The sequence below is a fragment of the Meles meles genome, chromosome 3, assembly GCF_922984935.1.
Source record: "Meles meles chromosome 3, mMelMel3.1 paternal haplotype, whole genome shotgun sequence".
NCBI lineage: Eukaryota > Metazoa > Chordata > Mammalia > Carnivora > Mustelidae > Meles > Meles meles.
The window spans coordinates 80,624,046-80,650,261 of NC_060068.1; the positions used below are offsets into that span (position 1 = coordinate 80,624,046).

At 37.8% G+C, this 26,216-nt stretch overlaps 1 protein-coding gene across 4 annotated transcripts in view; it reads right to left on the reverse strand.

Moving 5' to 3' along the window:
• The window catches only part of AGGF1 (angiogenic factor with G-patch and FHA domains 1), a 123,967-nt gene extending 106,255 nt beyond the window's left edge, over nt 1-17,712 (reverse strand). For all 4 annotated transcript variants that reach the window (XM_045999139.1, XM_045999137.1, XM_045999138.1 and 1 more), the window contains exons 1-8: nt 17,156-17,712; nt 14,532-14,634; nt 13,253-13,461; nt 11,719-11,883; nt 8,922-9,110; nt 4,033-4,363; nt 1,990-2,101; nt 978-1,029 (exon numbers count right to left, since the gene is read on the reverse strand). In XM_045999139.1, the coding sequence (XP_045855095.1) occupies nt 978-1,029; nt 1,990-2,101; nt 4,033-4,363; nt 8,922-9,110; nt 11,719-11,883; nt 13,253-13,461; nt 14,532-14,634; nt 17,156-17,365 (1,371 nt within the window). In that variant the 5' untranslated portion in view covers nt 17,366-17,712. The remainder of the gene's footprint in view (nt 1-977; nt 1,030-1,989; nt 2,102-4,032; nt 4,364-8,921; nt 9,111-11,718; nt 11,884-13,252; nt 13,462-14,531; nt 14,635-17,155) is intronic.
• Between the last annotated feature and the right edge of the window lie 8,504 nt (nt 17,713-26,216).

Consider the following 26,216-nt stretch of genomic DNA (forward strand, 5'->3'; position numbering starts at 1 on the left):
TCCCAAAAGAAAAAAAAACACATAAAATGTATACCTTAAATCCATATTATAGTCTATTAAATAGAAACAAAATGGAGATGATGAAAGGTCTGAAAAAGATAACCACCACAGAAGAGAGGGAAAAACTACAGAAAATGCAGTAAAGAAAAAGGTAAATACTAAATATAAAGAGTATCAGTAGCAAAAACTTTTGTTTTTCTTCTTGTAACTAAAGTTACAAGCAACACTGCTCTGTTTGTTTTAAAAACCCAAATATTCCTTTTCCTGAAACCACAGTTCTTGAGTTGTAAAATACTCTAGACTCAACCACCTAATAAAATAACCATCTAATATAGGATCAGGAGGGAGACAAACCATAAGAGTCTCTTAATCTCACAAAACAAACTGAGGGTTGCCAGGGGGAGGAGGGTAGGGAGAGGGTAGTTGATTATGGACACTGGGGAAGGTATGTGCTATGGTGAGTGCTGTGAAGTGTGTAAACCTGGCGATTCACAGACCCGTACCCCTGGGGCTAATAATACATTATATGTTAATAAAAATAAATAAATAAATAAATAAATAAATAAATAAAACTGAAGCAGGAACATGTAAAATAAATAAATAAATAACCATCTAATAAAAGTAACCATCTAATAAAATAGCCTGAATCCAGGTCTGATTCATTTTTGAACTGCCAAATCAAGCACATTTATTTCATTCTAAATATGTGTTAAATGGTTATTACTTTAATACTTAATCTACATTTCTATTCCTCCTCTAGACTGTTAAAAATTAAACATCATTTAGTTTACTCTAATTTTGATAAAGAATTATTCTTGAAAGCAGTGGAATAAAGAAATCTGAATTGCTTTCATTTCCATTACTACCTGGACTATTAAACTTTCTACTAAATAAAAAAGCTCCTTAAGCTTTCTGTCATAATGAGGGTTTATAAAATCGTATCTAGGGCTCTATATTGGAAAAATCAAAGAGCTTACCTTACTAACACCAACTTCAGGGATTCGGAGAGTATGCTCCATATCTTTTTCTCTGCAGAGTTAAGTAAAGTGTCTTTAATAATTTTTGAACCACATATAGTTTAAACACAGTTAACAAAGAAATGATATTTTTTAAGATTTTGTCATTGTTGTTTTAAAAGATAATGTTAAAATGCAAGTCTATCACACTACGTCATTTCCTTAATCCTACTCTTAATTTCCTGTTTGAAAGAAGTTCCAGGGTTACTTTTACTTTTTGATACATCTACCCCACGTTAATAATAAACATCCAGGAGTGCCTGAGTGGCTTGGTCGGTTAAAAGTGCAACTCTTGGTTTCAGCTCAGCTCATGATCTCCTGGGTCATGAGATCGAACCCTGAGTCAGGCTCTGTGCTCAGGGTGGAGTCTGCTTGAGATTCTCTCCCTCTGCCCCTCCCTACACTCATATGCTATCTCTCCTGCTCTAAATTTTAAAAAAAACTTTATAAAAAAATTAAAATAATAAACATCAAGTAGGACAGCATATCCTTTGTACTAACATCGTTCAAGATCCATTGACTACATTCCCATCTCTATTACTGTATGTAAAAGGACTACACTATTCCTCAGAATTTAAAGCTAAGATATTGTGCAGAATATGAATTAAGGAAGATTTTTTTCTTTCCCGTTGGAAAGTAATGAAATGATCCTACTTACGATTAAAACCTATCAAGTTGGTTATGAATTACAAAGGGGTAAAAGAAACAGAAAGGAGATTAAATACTAGACAAACACTGGATTTAACTAATGAATTTAAACCTAAAAAGAGCAGTACAAAAAGTAAGAAAATGACAAAATTTCTGTGACAAAGTTAAGTGTGAACAATATATTCTGAGTGGGAGAGGGAGAACATGGATGTCATTCAGTGTTTGCCAACAAGTACCATGAACATTTTATGATAGCTGCTTGAGGAATACACAATCCACTGGAATAAGATAAATACACGAACATAGTAACATGAAATATTTTTACCTTCCAATTGTAGCAGGGTTTACAGCTGTAATGATAAAAAGTGATCCTGTCTGCAATACTGGTGATCTAATAACAATTACTCTAATACATGGGGGCCAAATTTTTTCTTCATCTGTTAAAGAAAGAAATGTGTAAGTATTAATTCAAATGCTATGGAAAAAATTTCTAGGCAGGAATAGGAAGCATCCATAAAATAAAATGTATTGAGGGGTGCCTGGGTAGCTCAATCAGTTTAGCACCCAACTCTTGATTTTGGCTTAGGTTGTGATGTCAGAGTCAGGAGTGTCAAGTGTAGGACTCCATACTGAGCATGGAGTCGGCTTGTCCCTCTCCCTCTGCTCCTCCTCATGCCCCCGACCATGTGCTCTCTCTCTCTCACTGAAATAAATAAAAATCTTAAAAAAAAAAAAAAAATGTATTGATCTGGACAACTGAGTGGCTCAGTGAAGCATCTGTCTTTGGCTTAGGTCATGATCCTGGAATCCTGGGATAGAGTCCCACATCAGGCTCCCTACTCAGCATGGAGTCTGCTTCTCCCTCTGTTTGCTGCTCCCCCTACTTGTACGCTTTCTCTCTCACTCTCCTTCTATCTCAAAATAAATAAAATCTTTAAAAAAAAAAATGTTAAGTTTCCTTTAAAAAAATGTATTGATCAAAATCTTAATTCTGTTTAAAACAACCTTCTTAAATTCTGCTATATGACATACTTGATAAGGCTTTAACACTTACCAATTTGAAGTGATCAACCTAAAGATACTCAGGGTCTAACACAATTACAAAATAAACAATTCTCTCTCTTTTTTAAGGTGCTGGAATTTGAAAATATCCTAATCAAGAATTTTTATATTAATTTAGAAAAACTGAGTCCTGCTTAAAAAAAAAAAAAAAGAAGTGAGAGAAACTGTATCAAGAACAAAATAAGCTCATAAAACCTAATGTAATATCCTGGGCTTTAAAAGTATTTCTTTATGGGGCGCCTGGGTGGCTCAGCTGTTAAGCAACTACCTTCAGCTCAGGTCATGATCCAGGGTCCTGGGATCGAGCCCCGAATCAGGCTCCCTGCTCAGTGGGAAGCCTGCTTCTCCCTCTCCCACACTCCCTGCTTGTGTTCCCTCTCTCACTGTGTCCGTCAAAAAATAAATAAAAATCTTTTAAAAATTAAAAAAAAAAAGTATGTCTTTATGACCTCACATTGAAAAAATGTAAGATTTGGGGCACTGGCTGGCACAGTCAGTTGAGTGTCCAAATCTTGTTTTCTGCCCAGGTCATGATCTCAAGAGTTGGGAGATCAAGCACTGTGTCAGGCTCCACACTCAGTGTGGAATCTGCTCTAGATTCTATCTCTCCTTTTCCTTTTCCTTTCCTTTTCCTTCTTTTTCTCTAAAATAAATAAATTTTTTTTAATGTAAGATTTACCACAACATCTATGTAGCTACATCATGGACACTTTTTTTTTTAAAGCTTCTATTCATTTATTTGACAGAGAGAGAGAGAGAGAGAGAACGCGTGCACGTGTGAACTCACAAGCAAGGAGAACAGCAGAGGGAAAGGGAGAAGAAAGCTCTCTGCTGAGCAGAGAGCCCGATGCAGGGCTTGATTCCAGGTCTCAGAGATCATGACCTGAGCCTAAGGAAGCCGCTTAACTGACTGAGTCACTCAGGTGTCCCTGGACCACACTTTTTAAATGTAATTTACTTTTTCCCCTCAGTTACAAAAGCAGACTACAAACACCTAAACCATCAAAAAGCTTTAGTATATACTTTAGAATGTAAGTAACTTGGTTTTGTTCTATTGACTAGGCCATTCAAAGCAATAAAACTTTAAGGTCCAAATATTAGTCATTTATTCAAATTCTTCCCTTTAAAAATAATCATAATGGTACTGGTGACCACTTTGTTGGTAGCTCAAATAATTTTCAACAATGTCATTAAAATAATCAGTTTAAAACAGTTTATTTTTTGCAGACATAAGAGTTACTAACATTTTTAACTCTGTTGCTCTTTTACCACGACCAGACCAGATAAACAATAGTTATTTGCCCACCTTCATCCTCAGTATCTTCTGCAGTTACATTGTCTTCACTGGTAATGTCTTCATTGTAACTGTCCTCTGTCTGAGAGTCTGTAATTTCACCTTCTTCTGGCTCACTATCAGTCTCCATGATTTTCTCATCTTTAAATGACGTCGAATTATAAATGTTTTCACTAACAGAAGATTCTGTAGTCTTTCCGCTAACTGGAACAGTAAATTTGGCAGGACTACTTTTGTAATGAATGTCTATTTTGGCCTTCTTTTTCACATTTGCAAAATCTTCTCCCTCACTGCAGCTTATACGTTCAACACTGGATGCTTTCTGATCTTCTGAATTCCAATTCTGGAAAGACACAGGCAGGGAGGTAGGAACAGGGGAAAATAAGTTAAACATGACCACCTTCTAACATTAAATGCTAAATGTTTCAAAGAATTAGTGAAGATATATGTACAGTATTTTATATGAAATACTAATAGCTATTACCTATAAGCCCCTCTTCCTCTCATGTTCCCTTTCTTACTTAATGACATTACCATCCTCTAATAACCCAAATCAAAAATCTTATAGTTATCTTTGACATCCCCTTAACTACCACTTGGAATCTATTCCCAAGTGCTATGGATTGTTTATACTCTATCCCAATTCTCCTTATCTATTCATTAACTGTCCCAGTCCAGGCCCTTATCACACATTCCTTGGATGATGCGACAACCTAGACCACTTCTAACCAACAAAAATATAATGTAAGCCATATATACACACACACATATATATATACTTCAACCAGGGCGCCTGGGTGGTTCAGTGGGTTAAAGCCTCTGCCTTCAGCTCAGGTCATGATCTCACGGTCCTGGGATCGAGCCCCGCATCGGGCTCTCTGCTCAACAGGCAGCCTGCTTCCTCCTCTCTCTCTGCCTACTTGTGATCTCTGTCTGTCCAATAAATAAATAAAATCTTTAAAAAAATAAAATAAATAAAATTTCCTAGTAACCACATCAAAAAGGTAAAAGTCAGTAAAATTCATTTTATCTATCCAATGTTTACAAAGTATTACCATTTATTATAACAAATGACATTTAATCACTATAATACTATTAATGAAATATTTTACATGGATTTTTTGGTACTTCAAGACTTTCAAAATCTTCAAGAAGATTTTTTGGTACTTCAAAAGTGAGCATGCTGTACTTTATACTTATAAAACACCATAATTAGGACAAGCCTCATTTCAAGTGCTCAATAGCTATATAAGGCTAGTACTGACTACCTTTACTGGGTACTGCAGGCCTAGAAAATATATTTACCCTAAATTTTCTTTCTGAACTTTTAACCAATAATCAAGTCAAAACACATAAAATGCAGAATCAGCTTTTTAAAGATTTTATTTATTTATTTGACAGAGAAAGACACAGTGAGCAAGGGAACACAAGCAGGAGGAATGGGAGGGAGAAGCAGGCTCCCCACAGAGCAGGGACCCCGATGCGGGGCTCGATCATGGGACCATGATCCGAGCTGAAGGCAGATGCTTAATGACTGAGCCACCCAAACGCCCCAGAATCAGCTTTATTTACAAGAGTGATTTAAAGATCCAGATGTGGGGCATCTGGTGTGTCAGCTGGTTAAGCGTCTAACTCTTGGTTTTGGCTCAGGTCTTGATCTCACGGACTGTGGGATTGAGTCCCAAGTTGGGCTCCACACCCAGCCTCTCTTCCCTTTGCCTCTCCCCTGACCTGTGCACACACACAATGCGTGCCCTCTCAAATAAATAAATCTTAAAAAAAACAAACAAACCAAAAAACCCAGATGTACCTAATGTAGCAGAGCTACAGGTTCACTAAAATTTAGTACTTTCATTGAGGTGGTTGATTATCCAAAAGAATTTAAAGTATAAATGAATTAGTTACATTTCTTTTATTCTAAAATTCCAAATTAGTGGACCTAAGTCTTTTATTACTCATTATACATGTAGAATGGGCAAACCTTATGACAAATGAAATCTATTATTTTAAACTTAAAATAATCAGTTATTTTCCTTTTTCCTTTGGTTTATAACATACTTTTGAATTTTCTTTCTGCCTAAAGTAACATGATGAAGTGCATTCATATGGTCTTCTTTTATTTTATAAAATATGAGAGCATCTTAAATACTTATTTTTAACAGTAGCATACATTCAGTTTGGAGACCAACTAAACACTCACAGTATGATAAACTATGTACACTCCTAGCAAAACAAACTCCTCAGAGGCAAGAAGGACAACAAACTGAAAAACTATGAGAGCTTTAAAAGCCACTGTGAATATAGCCAAAAATTTCCCTATTAAAAACTTCCCTACTTTTAAAAAAAAAAAAAAGGCAGTTTCTAATCTTGTATATTTTATTATTACTATTTACAGGAAAACAAAGTGGGGTGGGAATGAGTGAAAATGTCAGAGGTGCTACTTCTTAAAAACCATCTGCCAGTTCAGAATGTTAGATAAACATTCATAAAGAGATAAGAAAGGAGGCTATATGTGGCCATTGAAGCATATATGCATATTTCAAGTTAGTTACACCAATCTCTTTCCATATACCTCCAGTTGCAAAGAGTGAGGTTCGAGAGTATCTTAATTAAAAAAAAGGGGGAGGGATGAGGATGTCTTAAATGGTCTCCTATGTTTCACAGCTACCTTTTAGAATCTTAGGGGAATTCTCAAAATCCCATCTGGATTGTTTATAAGTACCTATCCTAACACATATTTTTAAAGAAGGATGGTAAAGATGAGCAGTTATGAGAACAAACCTGGAGTAAAATCTCACAAAACACTTACAAATTTCATTCTCCAGTTTGTCAGGAAAAGTCATTTAAGGACCCTCTATGTTCTTTTCCATTGCTTGAAATAAGTACTTTCACAACCTATCTTTTCAAAAAGTTCAACTACTAGCAACAGGTTTAAGTCATTAAAACAGAAGTCTTGAAAGCAAACAGAAAAATCATTTTCAGTATTTAGTCACATTCTCTTTTATTCCTAGGTACGTCAGTGAAAATAAGAGAAATACAAACAAATCAAATAGAAAAAGTAAATCCAAAAGAAACCTAATTCCATATGTGAACTTTAGTATTATGTGTTAAAAAACTTTTTTCTTTGGTTATGAGAAAAACATGAGATGAAATTTCAAGAGCGAAGTATCCAGTAGTAGCCACGATTCACAAAATGCCAATGTAACAAATAAGCCTCCTTTCCTGCATATAAACCACCAACCTTATCTGTCTGGGGAATAAACGTAAGAGCACTGGTAACGTTTATGTTTTCCTTCTTTAAATTTAACCCTGCATCATAAGCACTTTTTAAATTCCCCCCAGTCTTTATAAATTATCATTTTAAGGCCTAAAGAATGCTTTTTCTTTTCTTTTTTTTTTAATATTTTATTTATTTGACAGACAGAGATCACAAGTAGGCAGAGAGGCAGGCAGAGAGAGAGAGGAGGAAGCAGGCTCCCTGCTGAGCAGGGAGCCTGACGTGGGGCTCGATCCCAGGACCCTGAGATCATGACCTGAGCCGAAGGCAGAGGCTTTAACCCACTGAGCCATAAAGGCACCCCAAGAATGTTTTTCAATTAAACATACTATCATTTTCTTAACCAATATCTTGCAGGCTATTTGAACTCTTAATTTTTTTGTTCTTAAAAAATATTGCTATATAACTACATAAAGGTATCTTTCTTTGGATTTTTTTTTTAAAGATTTTATTTATTTGAGAGAGAGAGAGAGAGAAAGCACATGCGTGCAAACACGCGAACAAGGAACGGGGCAGAAGGAGACAGAGAATCCCTGGGGGCTGGATCTCACAACATGGGACTGGATCTCACAACCCCGAGATCACGACCTAAGCTGACATCAAGAGTCAGACACTCAATCGATTGAGCCAAGAGACACCCTTCTTTCTTTGGATTTTTTAAAAAAATTACCTGAAATGATATTTTCCAGCTAAAGAACATTAACATTTTTATGGTTATTGATACAAATGGCCAATCTATTTTCCCAAAAGACAGCAAGGGCACCTGGGTGGCTCAGTCGGTTAAGTGACCAACTTTTGGTTTTGGTCCAGGTCATGATCTCAATGTTGTGGGATCAAGACCTGCACCAGACTCCCCACAATGCAGGGAGTCTGTTTGAGGATTCTCTCTTCTCCCCTCTGCTCCTTCTGCCTCTCTCTCACTCTAAAATAAATAAATCCTTAAAAAAATAAATAAATAAAAAGACGTCAATTTCCACTTCTAATAAATACATACCTACCCTATATTTGCTAGCAACTGATTTAATGCTTGCTAACATAATAGGTAAGAAATTGCTCAACATGACTAAGAAGCAGAACTTTTATCTATATCTAGTTACAATCTGTGCTTTTATTGTGAATTGTGCAATGACACGAACTTATTTTTTTAAGACTTTATTTGAGAGAGCAAGCGAGGGACAGAGAGAACACAGGGAGAGGGAGAAGCAGACTCCTCCCCAATGAGCAGAGCACCTGATGGCAGAGCTTGATCCCAGGACCCCCAAATCATGACCTGACCCAAAGGCAGACCCTTAACTGATTCACTCCTGTACCCAAACATCAACCTATTGGTTGAGGGTCTGACCGCTCTTCTTCCAAACTATGTAATACATGAGTATTTTATCTGCCCTAAATCTACCTCCTCCAAACTTTTTTAAGAAGTTCCTTTTACTTCTAAGTTACTAAGAATTTGTGGAAAAAGTCCATCTTTGCCCTCTGTGAATGCTCCTTGGTTGATAGATTCTGATATCTTATCTTAATGGATATGTTTGAAATACAAAGTTACTGAATAATTTTCAGTTTCATCAAAAACCTTGACATAATTGTATCATCATTAAGTAACTTTTTAAAATTATGAAGACATTACCTTTTCCTCATTTGTTACAGAAGAATCTGGATCCTTTCTTTTCTTCTTCAATTTTTTTTCCTTACTTTGTTTTGTGCCACATGTCTGATAAGGTTGCAAATCAACTCGAGAATGAAATTGATATCGACCACTTTCCACATCACAGTAGTAATAAATTCCAGTGGAAGGATCATAATATAGCTGATTTTCCTTTCAAAGTCAAAAAAACAGTAAGTTCTAGTCAGGTACAACAAAATAAAATTTAAAAAATAAATAGAAATGCTACATATATTAAAAATAGTCAATGTTTCTTTTAAGAACGCTTCTATTTTCTGAAGATAATGAGTAAAGATGACAGAAAGAAAAATGCTTCTAAGTTGCCAAAATACTTTACATTCACTATTTGCTCTAATTTTCCTAGTACGAAAAATGAATACATTAAAATATTAAATTGAATCTAATTAAATTGCCAATAATTTTACCATTTTCATACTTAGAGAAATAGCAATTTCATATGGTTCAACCGAATACATTAATGAAAATGATAACAAAAAACTTTTTAGAAGTCATGAAAACTAAGGCATGCACTGGAAAAAGCTGACCATATCCTTATGATTACACAATAATGGTTTGTTTTTAGGTTCTGTCCTAGAAAGTGGTCCAAATTACATGTCCGATTCCACACAAATTCCCTAGTTCTCAGTCCTAAGATCAATTTTTTTTTTTATTTTATTTATTTATTTGACAGAGAGAGATCACAAGTAGGTAGAGACGCAGGCAGAGAGAGAGGAGGAAGCAGGCTCCCCGCGGAGCAGAGAGCCCGATGCGGGGCTCGATCCCAGGACCTTGAGATCATGACCTGAGCCGAAGGCAGCGGCTTAATCCACTGAGCCACCCAGGCGCCCCCTAAGATCAATTTTTTTAAAGTGAAATGCTTAAAAGACACAGAACTTTGAAACTAATAATAAGCATGTTATTGAGAATTCAACCCTCCTCTCAGTGTCATAAAACAAGTATTTGCTCGTTCATAACTAAAAGCCCTGAAGAAAAATTCAAAAATAAAATTAAGCTCATAAATACATTTTATATATAAAGAAACTGATAAGCTGTCTTCCTTAATAAATTCTACTATAAGTAATTAAATAAGTAAAAGAACCACGTAGAAATGAATTTTGGCAAATTATGGATAAAAACTGGAAAGATAAAAAAATTATGTAATCATCTACACTTATTAGATACTGGCCCATACTCTATAACCAAGATTTAATTCAACAGTGTATATTTTATATACATCATAAATCCAGTCAGATCAGACCTGGGATTATCTTATGATATACTAAGGTTAAGCAACTAAAACTGCCTGGAAAAGAATATTTTTTACCTGTTGATATTACTGCAATTTATTGTCTTTAATTCACTTTGCAGATCTCTTACAAAAATATTTAAAATTCAATCTTTCCATAACTAAAAAACTGAATGGAAGCTAGTTTCTAATCTTTATTACCAGTGATAATTAAACTTTTTACAACTCAAACTTGTTTTATCTCTTACTTCTTTCAGTCCAAAACACATTTTCAAAAATTTAAGAAAGACTATTTAATTACAATAAAATGAAAACTAGTACAATAAAAAGGGCAAAACAATGAAGTCCCTAATTTACTGAAACATAAAACCAGCAGAATGTAACTAACCATTTATAGAAGAGATGTCAGGAAGAAAGATACAGAAAGGAAGGTAGAAGAATGATTAAGACTAACATCATATACTTGTAAACTCTGTATTTTCCTCAAAACAAATAAGTAATGGCTGGTCTCTTTGGTAATAAGAATTTAAACATTAATTAGCGTGGTCAATTAGCATACTCCTTTGAAAGAAAATACTCTCTTAATGAAGGATTTACAAAATATACCAAGTACAAACCAACAAGCTAATGAAATCCTTTCTCTAACTTAGGTACCTAGTATTATCATTATGTTCCCTAGATTAGTTAACAATAGTTCCAGTGACCAGAATGCTGAACATCTGCTTCATTTTTGGGTACCACATTCTATAATTTCTGAGGACCAGAGCACATGCCTAGACCACTGAAGCTGAGGTATATAGGTGTGTAAGTTCCATCATCATTGTTATCAAATTCTGAATGAAATACAGTTAAGTACCAGATGTCAACAGCCATAACACTGAATTGTAAATCAAGAACTTTATTTTTAGGTTCTGTCCTAATAAGTGGTCCATTATGTGTCTGATTCCACACAAATTCTCTAGTTCTCAGTCCTAACATTGATTTTTTTAGAAGTGAAATGCCTAAATGGCACAGAACTTTTAAACTAATAACAAACAGGCTATTGAGAATTCAAAAAAAGGACTTCCTCTGCAGCTCGAATGGATTCGTAAGTACTTGAAACAATATTTTTTTTTACAATTTAGCTCACATACCAAGCCTAGAATTAATAATGTCACTTCCTTATAAACTCTATGAAAAAAATGTTAAAGTTCTTAAACACTTTATAACAATGCAGTTAACAGTCTATATTTTTATTAATAAATGTTGTAACATTTTTGTGTTACTTTACATATAAAAGACTAGCTCTTTCTGAAGTATTAATCTATAACAATCACAATTAACTTATTTAATTAAAAATACAGAAGTATAGCTTCATAAGCTATTTTACAATTCTTTACTCATGACAAATACCTTTGAATCAAATATAATTTTTCAATGCAGTTTCCTGCCTTTCTTAATTCAGTTTAGGGTTAATACTTGATATTAAGCAGGAAGTATACAATCATACAACATTAAACAGCCCAACATACTTACAGAATCATAATAGAAACCAGTGCTGTGATCAAAATATAGTCCAGTGTTCTCATCATAACTAAATCCAGTCTGAGACACAGCAGCTTCTGCTGCAGCTCTCAAACTTTCAGCTAATGAAGAACCTTCTAAGGATGTATCTTCTGCTGCTAATATAGATGCTGGCTCCTAGGTAAGACATACTCATGTCAAATAAGACAAAAGCTTCCTTTTATCACTTTAAAAGCAGAATTAGAAACAATAAATACACTTAAAACAATTTTAAATAAGACTTCAACTTCTGCAATGGAAAGAGATGGCTATCACTTGAAGTTTGGTTCACTTTAAAAAATAGTTACTAGTCTTTTTTTTTTTTTTTTTTAAGATTATTATTTATTTATTGGACAGACAGAGACCACAAGTAGGCAGAGAGGCAGGCAGAGAGAGAGAGAGAGGAGGAAGCAGGCTCCCTGCTGAGCAGAGAGCCCGATGTGGGGCTCCATCCCAGGATCCTGGGATCATGACCCGAGCCGAAGGCAGAGGCTTTAACCCACTGAGCCACCCAGGTGCCCCAGTTACTAGTCTTTAATTCAATTTTAACCTAGTTTTGAAAACATTAAAAGTGAGTGTGTGACCATTACTCAAAAACAGATACCTGATACCATAAGATAGCTATCTACAAAATAAAGACCATGAAATAGTCTTTAAGAGTAACTACAGGTTCAGGGGCCCCTGGGTGACTCAGTTGGTTAAGCATCTGTCTTTGACTCAGGTCATGATCCCAGGACCCTGGGATTGAGACCATCAGGTTCCCTATTCACTAGGGAGTCTGCTTCTCCCTCTCCATCTGCCCCTTTGCCCTTCTTTGTGCTCTCTCTCTCTCTTCCTCTCAAAATAAATAAATAAAATCTTTAAAAAAAAAAAAAAGAATAAATACAGGTTCAAAGGGAAAAAAACTTTAAAAAAGAGATGGAGAAAAAAGCTATATATAATGTGAGATATCACACACTAAGAAGTTATACTGGATCTTGGGATCCTGGAATTACTGGGATCCTGGTTCAAATAAATTAAAGAAATAACTTTATATGACACTCAGGCAACAGTGGCAAGGTATCTGACATAAAGTAAGCATTAAAAAAATTTTAATATGGGAGCACCAGGCTTGGCTTAGTTGGTGGAATGTGCGACTCTTAATCTTGGGGTTGTGAGTTTGAGCCCCAATTTTGGATGGAGAGATTACTAAAAAAATTAAAATCTTGAAAAAAAATTACTATGAATGTGATACTATGGCTCTTGCCCAAATTTTTTGGTTGAGTGAAAATACAGTGATAAATTATACACATCATTAATTTTTAGAACACAACAGAGTAGAAAAACAATTATACTTATTAATAAATTGATTTTTTTCCTAAAAACTGTAATATTCACTCTACCATTATACACAGGAAGTTTATAAGCCTTGTACACATTGTAATGGACTAAAGGAGTCTCTTTTTTTATATAACAATAAAGGACACATTCTTGGGCATCAAGAGTTTCATGTTAAGCATCTTATTACCTGTGAATTTGAATTTGAGGCAAAATGGTCCTCTTCTGCACATTTAACATGTTCTGTTATATCAGCACCAGCGTAAGCATCATTTTCTATTTGTGACTGATCTTCAGAATTAAAAGTGGAAGCTTCGATATCCTGATCTTGCTGAACTGAGAGTTCAGTCACTTTATTTGGAAGACTGACATCCTTATAGTATGTCTGATAATAATAATCTGTAGCAAAAGTAAATTAGGTGATATCATATTAGAAAAATGTATATAAGGAGAAATTAATTCCAAACTACCAGCAGTGAACATAAAATAGCACACAATGCTAACATATCATATTTTCACAACTGTATCCGATTTAAAAGATTAAATGGATGGTGCAGATAAACTGGCAGAGTATTTATCTTTTTTTTTTTTTCAGAGTATTTATCTTTGATCCTAACATCATCTTCAGTACTCTAGCTGTTAATTAAAAGTTAAAAAAATGGTAGATTTTTATTTCCCATAGCAAGGATATAAATGAAAACAGGTAAACAGGTTGTGTTCTGTCAAAAAAAAAAAAGGAGCAACTCTTAACTTCTAATCACATACTACCTGAATACTATTGCATTACCAAATGACAATGGATATAAAGATCAAGAGTGGTTTTTTCGGTCATATTTCTCTCATGATGACTTTAAAAAAAAATGTATCATACAAATATGTAATGTTAATACTAATGCTGTGTTTAACAATTTAGTTAAATTACATACTAATTAAAACAGGGCAAAACTTAATAGGAAGATCATTTCTACTTAAAACTCTTAAAACTCAGTTTTAATTAAACTCTTAAAACTCAGATCATTTCTACTTAAAACTCCCTATTTCTTAAAACTCAGTTGCTCAGTTATTTTGTCTCACAATGCCACTCATGAGGTCATGGCTGTGAGCTATCACTACCATAAGGGCCTAAGACATTGACACTGAACACAATGTTAAGTGGAATGCATCAACAAGAAAACACAGGTACCTGGTCCAAGCAAGGCCAGATATGATTAAGTGGTTGAGAGTACGGCAAACAACTCCAGTAATGTGCCCCCCAAAACACATTAGCATTATTATGGATTTATAGAATGACATTTCTATTTTCCCACAAGAACACAGAGATTATCTGAAAATACCAAATCGTATAAAAAGTCAACATAAAAGTTCTCAGATTTATCTAGATGTATGTCTATTTTAAATTTAAAGAAAACTCCACCTTATCATGATGTGAACGTAACAGCACTAAGATATCTTCACTATAAGCCGAATACCTGAGATTGACCAAGCAGGATGGTTCTCTGTTTGTACTTCTACATCAGACTTCTTATTGTCTTCATTTCTCCCACAATGGAGTATTTTACTGAGCTCTTCTACCTAAAAGAAAAAAAGGCCTTTAGGAAAATAGATCATTTAGCAATCTAATAATATACACACCATTCTCCTGAAATTACAATAATTATTTTTCTTGGTTGAAGTTTTAGAGAAGTGCCAAAGCAGCTCATTTCCTTTTCAGAAAAATTAAAAATAGTGTAATCTTCTTTCTTTCACCTTTCACATTTGTAGAGGGAAATATTTTTCTTCTTATACTCTCTTGCTAAACCTCAAAATAGTCCCTCCAAAATGAATTTAGATGAACTAAATTAAAAGGATTTTGTGAAGGCATTCCCTTACTTCTAACAGTAAGAATGTTTTATACTAAATTTTAATCCGCGGTTCTTCCTAAAGAATTGGTTTAAAAAACCATTAATTCTAATTCATTAGATTAAATTATCTAGTATCATTCAGTGTCCTCCACCTGGAATTGCCTATTCACTTAAATATATTAATACTCACGTGTATGCTTTAATGCACTTTTTTTTTCTTTAAACAAAAGACTGTAGTTGTAGGCCTAAACAACTGCAACGGAAGGGAAGAGAGGTGACTACCTCAGAAGGGCATCTGTCTTCCCTATGCCTCACTGAATGCCAGGGCCAGAACAACAGTGTGGAAATACCCACAAGCAGATGAGGAGCAACACCACAAATACCCTTCATTCAGAAAGATCTTGGCGTGAGACAATGTCTACCACAGGCATGAAACCAAATAAAAAACCAAGCTTTTAAATAATTAATGACACATAAGGCTTAAAAGAAGGAAGGTGGTAAGACTGACTACATACAGATTATTTAAGCACTTCGTTAGTTATCAGATCCTATTAGCACAAGTGCTCAAACTAGAGTGAAGCAAGAAAGGCACCTAGAACACAAAGTTTAAGAAGGCACTCCTTCTCAGCTTCTCACAATTAGAGGGTCTGTACCGGAGAATGAGTACTCCTTACATTTTTTGCCCTGGGTTACTGACTGCCTTGTCCCAGTCCTGGCTCTAACTACTACCACTATAACTATAAACTTGGTCATTTATTTAGTATCTCCCTACATGCTAGGCACTAAACTTAGTACTCTGGATAACCTCTCACTAACTCTTCCAAACTTCTTACAGAATAGTAGCCCTAGTCACTGTCTTACATGGAAACCCGAAGAGACAAAATAATTTGCCCAAAGTTCTTCAGAGTCCAAAACCTGTTTTTCTATCAGCTCACCATCAATTCCCAAGCCACCTTTTAACCACTCCAGGTAAAACATTATTCAGTGATCTGAGATGACAGTTAACCAACCTATACCCACCACCAAGGGAGGCTCACTAAGAAGAGGGTAAAGAGGAGTTACTACTATCACCAGTAGGGTCAAGGCTTTTTATGCATTTCAATTTTTATATTAGACCACTATCAAATTCACAGTAATAATAAAATGCTGTCTCTTCAAAGACTAGTCACAATGTTCTCTTTTAGATCTTTAGACTGAAAATTTGGAGGGGCGCCTGGGTGACTAAGTCAACTGTCTGCCTTTGGCTCCGGACATAATGCCAGGGTCCTGGGATGTAGCCTCACATCAGGCTCCCTGCTCAACGGGAGTCTGCTTCTCCCTCTGCCACTCCCCCTGCTTGTGCTCTCTCACTCTCTGTCATATAAGTAAATAAAATCTTTTTTAAAAAATTAGAATTATAAAAGGGTTTTTTAAAAGGAATTTTAAATATTTTGCTCACCTTTCCTCACGATAGTTTAGCCAAGGACTCCTAGCACAGTCCTTGTGCATTCATTGTAAGAGTTCAAGAACTAGTTATTGAGTAAAGAAATATTTTCTATAACATATTAACATCTATACAACAGACGCAATGTACTACATCTCAGCAGTTGTCTTCACAGATCATTTCATGATAAAGCATAACAAAGTTTGCCAATTTTTCAGTATACAACCTTTATGTGCAGTTTTAGGAAATATTACGATATATTACAAAGAACTACACAACAGTTTACATTAACAATTACAGGGAAATAACTTGTTGGAAGAGTGTAACTGCCCAACAAATCAAGCTTCACTTGCATGGCACTAGAACTCTCATTTTATGGACAACCAAGGCTGAGCATCGGTTCACACACCAAGTGAGTAATAAATGAATTCTGCTTTAAGTCCAGAGCTTTAACAAACTCAAAAGTGATGCAAAAAAAAAAAAAAAAAAAAAAAAAAAAAAAAAAAATATATATATATATATATATATATATATATATATATAAATGTTCCTAATGCCAAAGGAACGTCTCAAGTGAGAATGAAAGGGTAAGGTAATGAAGTTCACTTCCCACAAGCAGCTCGCACACTTATCTAAACCCGAGGAACCCGAACTCTTAGGCTAGCTTCAAACGTACTTGGAATTATAATACAAGTGAACTTTTCTTCCTTTCAGAATCTCTGTAAAACAGTTGTCGGCCCCTGCCATGGAGCCCTTCTGAAGCTATCAGAGGCTTCGGAGACCTCCCTTTGGGCTGGATGGGGCGCAGGGCTAGGGGCGGACTGCGCACCTGGGTGCGAAGCTCCTGGTTGTTGCTCTCTGCGCTCTGGTAGAGCCGCTCCGTGTGATGAAGCAGCTTCTCGATCTCCCGCACCTGCCGCTTGCAGCTCCGCAGCTCGCGTTCCAACTTCTCCACTTTCCGCCTCAGCTGGGCCAGTTCAGGCTCAGGGGAGGGAGGTGACGATGGCGACAACGAAGGCGACGGAGCCTCGGAAGCCATGGGGTCCAGCACAGGGCGGCCCGTGGGCGCGGAGGGACTGTGCTCAAGATGAGGCGGACGCCTGCGGGGCCAAAAGCCATAAGAGAGTGCGGGCAACGAAAGGTGGCCTCAGGCCGGTCGGGCCAAACCGGCCCCTGGCCATGACGCCTTGAGGCTCCTTGCTTGTAGCCTAGAAAGACTGCGGACAATAAACAAGGGGACAGAGGATGCGCCCGGCCCAATCCGCCAGACTTTCAAACGGGGAAACTTTATTGGCAAGTACCTTCCCCACCAACCGAAAGACCTGGAAAAACGTTGGAGAAATGGTCGGTCCAGAGAAGCGGAGGGAAGAAACACTCGGAAGCTTCCTGGGCTGAACCGGAAACGAGGGCGGTGGTGGTGGGCGGGGCCAAAACCTAAAGGGAAGCTACGGGTGCCGGGAAAGGCCTAAAGACACACAGTCTCTACCTGACCACTAGGTTACTGCGCGCTTGAAGAGTCTATTTGAAAGCGGCTGCCTAGCCTTGGGGGAAGTTTGAAGGTCGCTGCCTCCGGTCTTGGGTTTTTGCACTTGCCTGCGTCGAGGAGCAAGAATTCCTGTCTCCTCCAAAGTCCTTCTAGCTGCACGAAGAATCAAATTCCCGAGACAGATTAACAGAGAAAAATAAAAGTTAATACGCATAGGTATGAGGAACTACACATAGACATGAAAATTCCGAAGATAGGCACAATGAGGTATATATGTCATTCTGAACTAAAAAGGAAGTAGGAGTCTGGGACTTCAGATGAAAGGAATGCACTTTCCGATAAGATGTGCAGATGTTTGGTAATTAGATGTTTGCCTTATCATACAGATGGCTCACTCAGATAAAACTTATCTGTTAATAACAGTTATTCCGGGAAAGACCCCGATTTAGATTCTTCTGTGTCGTTGAGGGAGGACAAAAGTTTCTCTTGAGCCCTCAGAGTCGAAAGCAACTGAAGCTTGAGATAATCCACAAGCCAAAGTGTCACATGAGGGGGAGGGGGTCCTATCCTGTACCCCTTCACCTACTAGCAAAAAGTTTTCACACTTTTTGCAGAGTTCACTTTGCAGCTGTTCATTTTATAGCACTCTGTAGATGAGAACACTGAAACTCCAAAAATAATTTGTCAAGATTTATAGAGATATTGCTAGATCAGGACTAGAACATAGTTTTCTGATGCTCTGCTTATTTACCATTTCTGTTGATTTGGTGAGTTTAGGCCTCCAGGAAATAAAAGCAGATTCATTAGGTCTGAGGTGAAGAGGGGAGCATCCCCAATGGGAAATAAGCACCTAGATTCTGTGAAAGTAGAAGCGAAAAATGCTCTGGTTCAACGGATTTATTTGGTGTTTCAGCTGTGTGGAACTGGAATTTGTTCACCAGGCTTTAAACTGATGAGGGCCTCTTGAAACATCTTTCCTTCACCAAGGTCAATTAGAATTATAGCCTGAGATGCTGTGCCTGAGAACTATGGAGGTCAGCGCCTATGTCTTGCCTTCCCAGGGTCCAGCACAGTGCCTGTCACAGAGCAGGTATCCTTAAATGTTTGCTGAACACAGCCAAACAAAAGAATCTTTAGTGTCTCAGTTCAGCATGCTTTCTGTCACTTGCCCACATCTTCAGTCACAGGCAGTGAGTTCTGCAATAGGGATCTCCCTTTTCTCGTCCTGCACACATTATACGTTAGTCCCTAAGAGCACTTTTACAAGGTACCCAGTGACAAGGCAACAGTGATCTAGTAATGAAAGAATGTTTAGTGAGAAGGCATAGTATGTCTTCCCTGATGTAAAATAGACATGTGCTGGAAAAAAAAAATTCAGACTTAGCTTAATTCAAATTTACCTTACCTTAATGCATTTTGACTCTAGCCAAGAACTTATCAGAACCTTTTAAAGTCAAAACTCAATTTTTCTACTTTCTCCACCTTTGGGGCATAAGAAATCCCATGAATACCACCTATGAGGTAACTTTAAGATAGAGTGTACTTTCTAGGTCCTCTTTTTATAGATGAGAAATTTCAAGTTTTAACAATTATCAAATGAATAAATACTTAATAGCTACTACTTGAAACAGTGTTTCTTTGGCTTGTCTTAAAAGTAATCCATTTAAGCCTAGATTCTGGCCTCATCATGCAACTGTCTATAACCTCTGGCCATTAGTCTTAAAGAAAAGAGTGACTGTTAGGGCTGATTTAATGTTAAAACCTGTTTAACTATCAGGGCCTGCTTAGCCAGAGCGACTCCATATTGCCTAGGTAGCCATATTGTTGTTTACATCCACGGACTTCATTCTGGGAATAAACGCTCCAGCAGTTCCTGGTATCGGTTCCGGGTATGATTCCGGGAGTAAACGCCTTAACAATAGAAGCCACATACCTTGGGTCTGCGGTTATGCCCTATAAAACCAGCCTGTGAGATCGAGACGGTGTCGCTCTCTTTGGAGGCGGCCCTGGCCAATCAGTCTGACTTCTAATGCTTGGCATAGAATAAAGCTTTGCATAATTTTCACTTTGTCTCAGTCTCGTTTCTTTGATAACGGACCCCAACAGTGACTTTTTTTTTTAAGAAAAAAAGGAAAACCTTGTGTATCAGGAATTGCATTAAGGTTTGTAACGGCAGTTAGTCTACAATGGCTTATTAAACAAATTAGGAGGTTATTCTATTACATTAAAGAAGTCCAGAAACAGGCTTCCAGAGCTGGTTTAGTGGCTTCGCCAGGTCTTCAGGACTCAGATTCCATCTGTCTCTGCTCTGCTGGTCTCAGAGCATTATTTCCAGCCTTCAGGTCAATTCATTGTACAAGAGCACCGGACAAGAAGAGTTTCCCATGGGGTATCTGGCAGGCTCAGTAGAGCATGTGACTCTTGATCTCAGGGCTGTGAGTTCAAGCCCCATGTTGGGTGTAGAGATTAATTAAAATCTTTTTAAAAAAGGACTTTTCCAAAGCCCTATTCAATGACTTCTGTTTATAACTCAATACCCACCCTTGTTATGAGTGTAACTGGGAATATTGTGTGTGTGTGTGTCTGTGTGTGTCTTTCTAAGTTGGACACATTACCCCCAATAAATAAGGGGTTCTATAAATATGGAAGAGAGGGGAAATGCCTGGTGAGTAGGTGAACAGCAGTTTTTGCCAGAGAGGTTTCAGATCAAAAGTGACTTAGTATAGTGGGCAGGGCCAGTGCCCTAGAGAAGCAAACTACCTGACCCTCTTCACAATTTGCTTTTGTTTCTGTAATATTTTTTCTTAGTTATCATTTTGTACCTCAGACTGTAGTCATAGTTTCTAGTTCACAAGACATTTTCAACATTGACCCATGAATGGCTCCTCTATTTTTTTGTTTTGGTTTATACCCCCAGTATAAACCAAATTGGTCTATACCCCTAGTCTCCAGGCCCATTACCTCCTTTCTGCCAATGGACAGCCACTCTTACATGTCTGCTGTATGTCTTTAAATATAAATTTACCCTTCTGTGTTTTATGTGTATTCATTTTACATAAATAGTATTTAGGAATTTTTTTTTAAAGATTTTATTTATTTATTTGACAGATAGAAATCACAAGTAGGGAGAGAGGCAGGCAGAGACAGAGAGGAGGAAGCAGGCTCCCTGCCAAGCAGAGAGCCCGATGCGGGGCTCGATCCCAGGACCCTGGGATCATGACCTGAGCGAAAGGCAGAGGCTTTAACCCACTGAGCCACCCAGACGCCCCTATTTAGGAATTTTTTGAAGGTTTTATTTATTTGTCAGAGAGAGAGAGAGCATGCACACAAGCAGGGGGAGCAGCAGGCAGAGGGAGAAGCAGGCTCCCCACTGACCAAGGAGCCCAATGCGGGACTTGATCCCAGGACCCTGGGATCATGACCTGAGCTGAAGGCAGATGCTTAACCCACTGAGCCACCCAGGCAGTATATATATATATATATATATATATATATATATATATATAAAATACTCTTTCTTATTTTTTCCACGGTAAAAAGATGTTTTTAAAATTCATATGTATTGCTATACATACATCTAAGTGCTGCATAGTATTCCAAAGTGTAAGTACACCACAATTAATTTATCCATTAGCTTTCAACATCTAAGTTATCTCCAGCTGAGATACCCATTATTCTCCATTGATACAGCAATGAAAACCCTTATTCATTCTACTTTATAGGCCTGTGCATTTATTTCTTTGGAATACGTAGCAAGGGATGTGACCTCTGGTTCCTAAGGCAAACATTTAATTTCACTCTATTCCACTAGGCTGCTTTCCAGAATGGCTGTACGTTCCCTTCACTGGAGAGGCGGAATCTCCCCTCCACCTTCGAAGCTGGGTTTGGTCAAGTGATTTTCTTTGGCCAGTTGAATGAGGTGATTTCCAGAGCAGTAGACCAGTTCTGAGCCTGTATCTCAAGAGGTCCCAGGATTTCTGCTTGCTTTCTTGGATTTCTTCTATTGCCATGAGAAGAACATTCTTAGGTGTGTCTTGGTCAGTGGGTTAAGCATCTGCCTTCAGCTCTTAGGTCCCAGGATTTCTGCTTGCTTTCTTGGATTTCTTCTATTGCCATGAGAAGAACATTCTTAGGTGTGTCTGTTGGTCTTAAATGCGGGATAAATGACACGTGGAACAGATCCGTTCCAGCTGAGATAACACAGCTCCGAAGCCTACAGTGGAGGTTCCAAGAAACCCTCAGACAGTCAGCAATCCCAGTGGAGATCAGCCAGCCACCACCTCACCCCAGGCTTGGAAGAAATAACAAATGATGTTTACTGGAAGTTTAGGGGTATTTTGTATGTGACAATAACTGATACTCAACCTGATCTAGAGGCACTCCAGGATCCTGTGAGTTTCAGCAGGCCAAGTACCAGGGATAGTCCTATATTCTGCAACAGAGAAATATTGTCAATTAAATAAAACCTGGTTTACATCCATTTCTTTTAGAATGTCATCCATTCTACCTTTAATGAACATTCACCTGTCATAATTTATGTTGGATCCAATGGGTGGCCAACACTCTCCTATCTGATCCTACTATTTGATGTCACACGAGAATATCTGGGGAGCCATGGTGTTTCAATAGTTCTGATTTATTGCCGTGTATTACTTTTGGTCAATTGACCATTACCTATTTCCTTCCCCTGGAGACCTAAGGAAAGAATGCGTGGGTGTAACCCTAAAGCATTGGAGCGATGATGGTAAGGCAGGAAGCCGAAGGAAACAAGGCAAGCCCCTCTTCTCCACCCCCAGCTGAAATACTTACGTTTTGCACTTTCATTTTATGATTCTACAATGAATTTTAAAATTACTGTACTGTACATTTCCCATGCTATCCCCAGACACACACATCCCCAACATTAAGAATGCTGACTCCCTGAGGGACTCTATCTCCACTGGACAGATTCGAGGCCTTCAAGATGCAAAATCAATGCTTTAGACTAGAACAGTACTTTCTCAAACTCTATGTTGAAGGATCATTTTTCAAAAGTTCCAATTTATTGTGGATTGATACTTTTGTAAAATACCACAAAATCTATGAGTGAATAGCAGAAAATAAGGGATGCCAGAGATGTCGCCAGGTAGTATGAAATGATTCCCCCTGAATATTTAGTTTTTCAAGAGATGCAAGTTAGAGATTGAGACTCTTATTATTTGGCTACTTGAGCTACTTGAGTGCTACCGGTCTTCAGGTGAGGAATTCGTTAGTATTAAAATTAGATAAAAATTGCAAAAACTAGCAACCATGCATCATTGCTAAATTCTTTTGAAGCTGTTCATCCCTTGGTTGGGGCTTTTTTTTTTCTTTTCTTTTCTTTTTTAGATTATATTTATTTATTTGACAGAGAAAACACAAGTAGGCAGAGAGGGAGGCAGAGACAGAGGGGGGAGCAGGCTCGCTGCTGAGCAGAGAGCCCGATGCAGTCTCAATCCCAGGACCCTGAGACCATGACCCAAGTTGAAGGCAGAGGTTTAACCCACTGAGCCACCCAGGTGCCCCTTGGTTGGGCCCTTTAGCCATCCTATAATGTAAATGGGAAGGCCCTGGCTTTACTTTAAAAAATCACTCAAGCTGGGGTGCCTGGGTGGCTCAGTGGGTTAAAGCCTCTGCCTTCGGCTCAGGTCATGATCCCAGGGTCCTGGGATCAAGCCCCACATCAGGCTCTCTGCTCAGCAGGGAGCCTGTTTCCTCCTCTCTCTCCCTGCCTGCCTCTCTGACTAGTTGCAATCTCTATCAAATAAATAAATAAAAATTTTTTAAAAAAATCACTCAAGCCAGTCTATGCTGAACCATGTCTAATTATCCAAAGCTGGGAACATGGATAATATCTTTGTCTTGAGACTGAGGCTGTAAGAAACTTTTATTCAAAAAGTGTTAACTTCATTCATTTTCTCACTCCCTCCAAAGATCTTGGGACTTAAATTCTTTCTGAGTTTAATTTTAAAATGTGTTTTTGTGGCAGATTCTGCTAGTTGTCCACCCAATAGCCACTCTCTTTACTTCTAGCAAGAAAATCTGAATTTTGTTCAGGGTAACAACACACCTAACCTGGGCCACCCTGTGACGTAGTTATAATAATTAGAAGTCCAGAGGCAAGGTTCCTGGCAAAGCTATTGGCTTCTAATAAAAAAAGACAGATTCAGCTTTTTGACTCTGTTCTTCTCTTTCTTTTTATTCTTCCTAACTGGAAAATGGATGTTATGGTGGTGGCAGAGCAGCTTCATTGTGACCATGAGGCAATCACAAACATGAACACCACACCTTAAGAAAAGCAAACTGGAGGGGCGCCTGGGTGGTTCAGTGGGTTAAAGTCTCTGCCTTCAGCTCAGGTCATGATCCCAGGGTCCTGGGATTCGAGCCCGGCATCAAGCGCCACATCGAGCCCCGCATCGAGCCCTGCATCGAGCCCCGCATCGAGCCCCACACCCGGCTCTCTGCTCAGCAGGGAGCCTGCTTCCCCTCCTTCTCTTTCTGTGTGCCACTCTGGCTGCTTATGATCTCTGTCTGTTAAATAAATAAATAAAAATCTTTAATAAAAAAAGAAAAGCAAACTGGAAAGATAGAAGGATCTTGAGATATTGATGATACTGTCTCTAGACTTCCTCTTAGGTAAGAAAAATAAATCCCTTTAATTAAGTCACGATGTTTGTATTTCTAGTGCATTCAGCCAAATACAAGGCTTAAATGACATAGTCCTTTAACTATATAGAGTAGTTCCTTTACTTGTTAGAGGTCTTCATAATTTTTAAAAATCTTATTGTTAAATGAGTTAAGCATTTACTACACTGGTCTCTAGGCATGCTTTATAAAAGTTTCACTCAAGTAATGAGTGCTGATAAAATGACACTAAATCTAGGACTTCTGAGTTTTTGTTATTGTTTTGATACCAGTGGAAGGTTTGAGAATACGCAGGCTTTTTCTTTTGACCATATTTTGTTTCTCCTCCATGTGACAGGTCTAGGAAAATTGCCAGTTAAGACACATATCTGCTGGCTCAAAGATGAAAGTTTTATACCTTCCAAACTTTTCTCCAGAAGTCAAGTACTAATTAACTGAAGTCCCCAACATTTAATATCTTAAAACTTATTAGAGAGTTCGCAAAGAAATTTTTGTGGATTTTCCCCATCTGATGTGACATAAAACTGTTCTGGTGTGTTGTGAAGTTTCTGGCTTTTCTTCTTCCCCTTTGGTGAATATTAATCAAGAAATGAAGTATCAAAGTTGTAACCAGGGTGGAAAGAGGAGGCTGACTGTGTGTGTGTGTGTGTGCATGCATGCGCGTGAGTGTGTTTGCATGCACTTGTATATGTTACAGGGGTTCAAAGTGCAAATTGTATTTTGTTACATTTGCAAATAACTGTTTGATTCAGGCTTTTACAAATGAGTAGTAAAGGGGCACCTGGGTGGCTCAGTTGTTAGGCGTCTGCCTTTGGCTCAGGTCAGGATCCCAGGGCCCTGGGATGGAGCCCTGCATCAGGCTCCCCGCCCAGTGGGAAGCCTGCTTCTCCCTCTCCTACTCCCCCTGCTTATGTTCCCTCTCTTGCTGTCTTTGTCCCTGTCTCTCTCTGTCTCTTTCTCTCTCTGTCAAATAAATAAATAAAATCTTTAAAAATATACGCATGGGGCACCTGGGTGGCTCAGTAGGTTTAAGTCTCTGCCTTCGGCTCAGGACATGATCCCAGGGTCCTGGGATGGAGCCCAGCATCAGGCTCTCTGCTCGGTAGGGAGCCCGCTTCCTCCTCCTCTCTCTTTCTGCCTGCCTCTTTGCCTACTTGTGATCTCTGTCTGTCAAATAAATAAATAAAAATATTAAAAAATATATACGCATAAAATCTTCAAGATGGGCTTTAAAGGCAGACTCAGGTAACATCTATTTGTTCAACAAATATTTATGGAACACCAGCTATGTTCCAGGCATGGTGCTGGGCGCTGGGGGTACAATCGTGAATGAAAATAGAGTCAATTCCTTTTCATTTATAGTCTCATGAGGGAGAGAGACTTTATTCAAGAAATCACACAAAAATATAATTATAAAATGAGATTACTATACCACTAGAACTGTATCATCCATTGAATGCAATTTGTTTCATAGAACCACAAAATTTGTTTCATAGAACCTAAAAATGTAGTGGAAGTTATCCTTATAGGACAAAAGTACTAAAAATGATCAGAGAAAACAGAGTAAGGGATATAACTTCAGAGAAGGTTAGGAGCCTAAAAAAAAAAAAAAGACAGGCTTTTTTTTTTTTAAAAAAGGGCTGGGTTGGGAGCAAGGAGATACTGTTCAAGAAGAGCCAGGCGGGTGGGTCAGAGGAAGGGCCACCACAAAGGCTACTGATGCAGGGCCCAACAACTCTTG